This window comes from Monopterus albus, unplaced genomic scaffold (genome assembly GCF_001952655.1).
Source record: "Monopterus albus unplaced genomic scaffold, M_albus_1.0 scaffold48.1, whole genome shotgun sequence".
In the NCBI taxonomy this organism is placed as follows: Eukaryota; Metazoa; Chordata; class Actinopteri; order Synbranchiformes; family Synbranchidae; genus Monopterus; species Monopterus albus.
In genome coordinates, this window is record NW_018127928.1 from 1,069,832 (window position 1) to 1,074,404 (window position 4,573).

Genomic DNA, 4,573 nt, shown 5'->3' on the forward strand with positions numbered 1-4,573 from the left:
TCATAACTCCCCACCACACAATCTATTTACACATAACACATACATGCACACAAAGAGCAGTGATACATGCTAACTCACAAATCCATGTCTTTATAAAAAAACTGCACAACGTTTGTGCATGAAGTCAACATAAAGTTTTATTCATGAGAATTTAACCATTCAAAATGGCAAGAAGTGGGTTTTTTATAGCTTGTTGGGAGGAAAGTGAGTGTCAATGCAGTGTAATAGGGTTTGTCAGAACATGCCCTCCCAAGTCCTGAACCATCGGACTGCATAGAAAAATCCCTCTAACACATCTGTCTCTGTTGTAGTCTGGATCCACGGCTCCTCATTTCACTGTCACTCGTGTCTGCACACGTAAAGATAAGTCCACTTTTCATTGGGAGTTCATCGCCGCCGCTCTGTCATTTCTTCAGGCATGTGCAATTGTAATGACCCTGCTTATCTTTTCTCTTTGCACATACTTGAAATCTAAATTCCATCTTCTCTCCTGCTCTCAGCTGTCAAAACCCAGGAAGAGTCATCTTGAAGGTAACACTTATGTTGTGACCTGAAAGTGAGAGCAATGCTTGCAAACATTTGTCATGGAAAAGTATGAGAGTTGTGACCTGCCTCCCGCCTGCAAGGGGAAGAATACTGGGTGCTGTGTCTTTCCAAAATGGACTGTCAGGTAGCATGAACTATTTCACCTGATGACAGGAAGGTGGAAAAGTGAAACAAACACCATGTTTCAACTGTGAAGAAAAATCTACCTGCAGAGAGTTTGTTGTACATCAGTTTGGTTTTAGTATTAAAACAAACAAAATCATGCATGAATATAAACACAATATGGGTAAAACAATCCAAAAATGTATTCCTTAAAAGTAGGTGCTGAGTTCCAGGGTGAAGAAATGACCATTGTTTTTAAGGCTCTCAGCTTTTCAATTGTGCTCCAAAGTAAGGCAAAGACTGTAGAGATGGATGACATAATGGTGCCCCAGAAGTGAAGCCAAACTATCTCAGTACCTACAGCCATCTAGAAAACTTATTTGCAACCTAATGTAAAGAGTCCTACACAAAAATACATTTTTCCACAGCACAAAAAATAGCATGAAACTCTCCTGTCAAGACTTACAGTATTTATTTAAATATATTACTTATATTTTATGTATGTCATTCTTTTTAATCCAGTGTGTTTCTTCACCTGCTCTGTCTGCAGATTTTTGCAGTTTGTTCATTGTCTCTAATGTGGCTTGTTTACAGACTTACCTAAAGCTACACTAACTGTTTATATGTTAATCCAGTTAGTTTTCAGAAAATCGTTATAAACACTCACTATAGACTATCTTCATCCACAGCCTATGAAGCACACACACAAAACTAGACCCAGCTCATCAGCGAATAGTGTTGGAGGACCTCTAGTGGACAAATGAGGAATGGCAGGTCATGACCAGCGCCAGAGAGCAAAGACAAACAGCTGGGAGAATGAAACTGCTGGAACAAGGCACACAGACCAGCTGGCCCCCTTTTAGTCTGTTTGAGCCAATAAAATGTTGCATACACATTGATGCATCACTATTAACAATCTAATAATCTCTTAAATAAATGTAACAGCGACGGGCAACATTTTGTTGTGCTGTATTATGTTAAGACAGTGGTTCCCAACATAAGGGTCAGGCCCCCTGAGGGTTCGTCCTAGATTTTATGTTCTATTATTACAGTAAAAATGGAGTAAACATTGGTTTGTTTTAAAAGGTCTCAAGCAAAAAAAGTTGGAACCCACTGTTTAGGCTATTAGAGAAAGTCTTTCAATCCAGAATATGGACACATGCAAGTAGCATTGCTGCAAGTTAACTCCTACTGGAGTAATACTCCCCAGGAATTTTTATATAGCTAGATAGAAACAAGAACCAAGACATTACTATGTCATAAATCATATTTTATTGTCTTTGTTCTCATGATTTTACAAATAGGATACTTCTGCAATTCAACTTTAACTGTGCAACACAATGGCATTATGGACTGTTGAACTCGACATCCTGAGGGATGTCTGACTTCAGGGAGCTGTGAATCCTGCAGATTGGGAATTTTTTTTTTTTGTCAAACTGTGGGTGTTTTTAGCATTCAGTGTTGTGTTACATTATTCATCAGCTTGTCTGGGTTCCTCAGCTGCAGAATTCACTAGCACCTTACACACACACACACGATTTCTCACCACTGTCGTAATGACGGCTACTGTGGTGGGGAGGAAACGCATCCCTCTCCTCCCCCCACAGGTCAGAAGGTGAAAGTTGTGAAGTTGTACAGTCTCTTTGGATGAGGCTGGTGGTACCTGGTCAGAGCTGCAGGGCTGCTCGTCTTTTCAGAATGGGTGATCTCACCACATACGGTTTTGGGACACCAGTACAGTTAAGAACAATGGCATGCAAGACTCACATACAGACCCACTTGTTATTATTATAGCTTTTTTTAATAGAAAATAAAGATTCTGACGTAAATACAAGCACTGAGCCCTCGCAAACACCCAAGAGCCAAGCATATTGGAAACTGTACAGCGGACGAACGACGCCTAAACTGACGGCGTTAATCAGTATGAGGGGCTTGTGAAGGTTAAAACCATTTCAACACAACAGCTGGCTTCTTTTCATATTCAGTAAGTCCTGTTTCCAGGACAGAATACATCTCATATGTATATTAATTCTTCTTCTACACCTTTTTACTAAAAATGTATGTGCTTTTGATTTAAAACTTGGAAAAAAGAAAATAAAGATTTGCAGTTTAACCACAATCCACCCCACTCTGGCCACATTTATTGCAAAAGAAGTGATAGGCTCTGAACAGCAACACACACTTCAATATGGCACAAGCATCTTAGAAATGATCTAAATGCATCATAGTGGGTGAATATCAAAAACCGAACCACACCATATCTAAAAATATTAAGACATTAATCATCAGTAGAGCAGAAAAGAAGAGAAGTTATCGTTCCTCGCTGAAACATGCAGTCTGCCGCTCTGAAGGCAAAACTCGACTCTGACCCTCCTGGAAAACACTAAAAACAAAGTAAAAAAAAAGAAACTTCATTCAAATGCATACGAACACTGCAAATGACTAGCTGCGCCAGTTATGTTGATATATTTCTTCTATTACTCATGGCAGGAGCTGCACAGTAAAACTTCAAAACTTGGGCCATTGCAGAATTGAGGATCTCTGGCGTTCTTCTCTTATTTAAGGGCTGGATGCTGATTCCTTCACCCGAGAAATGCACACTGGCCAGCAGAGTGAAGCATGTAGTGACTAAACTCACCCCTTCAGGTTAAATCTTAGACTCGTATGGCAGGAAACCTTCAGATAAATTCATTTTGGGGAAAACAAAACATGTAAAGCATTCATGAGGCTTCCTCTTCGCCTCCTTTCCAACTCACTTATCTAGCTTTGTGTGCCACCTTAACACATTTGATGTGCTTATCTTAGTGAATGTCAGCTTTGGCACCATCCCTGCTGAGGTACCCAACGACAAGTTTGTCAAGTACGGAAACTGCTGTTTGTTCCCACTGAGGATATTGTTGTTGCATTGTACTTTTATATACAGAGGCATATTTTTATCTTCAACGTCTCTGGAGTGTTAAGGAAAACATTTACACATGAAGGCATTCTCCAGCCCTTTCTCCGAGGCTCTGACATGGAAATCCCAACTAAATCCTTCTCAGCAGCCCCGTCTACCTGCTCACCATTAATCTCACAACACAATCTAAATAAATAGCATTTAAAATAAGGGTCAACTTGTAAATGAAAAACAAACTGAAGCAAAATCGATGTAGTGACCTCTTAGTGTAACAAACAACTCTGAAAACACAACGACTCCATTACCGTCCAGTCCTCAGTCAAATAAAGAAAGAGCCAAAGAAAGAAATATTACAGGGAAGAATATACCTAGAGTAGTGGTTGTTTTACAATGGCAACTATGTCGAGAGATCGACTGGGATTCAGTCTGTCATGTTGCACCTTCTTTAAAAACTACTTCCTCTTCCCCATCGCTCTTTATCTCTTCGCCCAGAGGTGATCATGCTCTGTCTGATCAAAGTCTGTGACCGTTAACCCTTGGCTCCCCTCCCTTGCCCTTCCCCTCCCATCAAACACTCCTCCTGCTCCTGCGCTCTGAGGGGGGATTGTTCAGTCGGCATAATGCATGATGGACTCTACATAGTTGCCAGGGAAGAGGCCCGTGGTCCCGTTCATCACACCCTCGAACCAGCCGTCGTCGTTCTTCTTGATCACGTAGATGATGGCCCCCTCCTGGAACGAAAGCTCGTCATCTTTGTCGCGAGTGTAGTCGTAGATGGCCACCACTGTGGAAAAATAGAAGCAGGAGACCGCTGCTAAAACAAGCCAACACAAATGTATCATATTCACACATCTTGAGCGTTGGAACCAACAATTAGCAGGAACCAACAACAAGTATGACCCACGTACGGAATGAGGCAAGTGATTTGCTACAGAGGTTAATAGTTTTTGAGGGATGGCATCTGGAACTGATCACAAATGGAGACACTGAACAGCATTATCATGAATCGGATGATGACTTTGACCCTGA

At 41.1% G+C, this 4,573-nt stretch overlaps 1 protein-coding gene across 1 annotated transcript in view; it reads right to left on the reverse strand.

The window, feature by feature from the left end:
- Positions 1-2,753: 2,753 nt before the first annotated feature.
- The window catches only part of LOC109960523 (abl interactor 2-like), an 18,310-nt gene continuing 16,490 nt past the window's right edge, over positions 2,754-4,573 (reverse strand). Inside the window, 1 exon segment of the mRNA XM_020600679.1 lies at positions 2,754-4,328. Within this exon segment, the coding sequence (XP_020456335.1) occupies positions 4,153-4,328 (176 nt within the window). The 3' untranslated portion in view covers positions 2,754-4,152.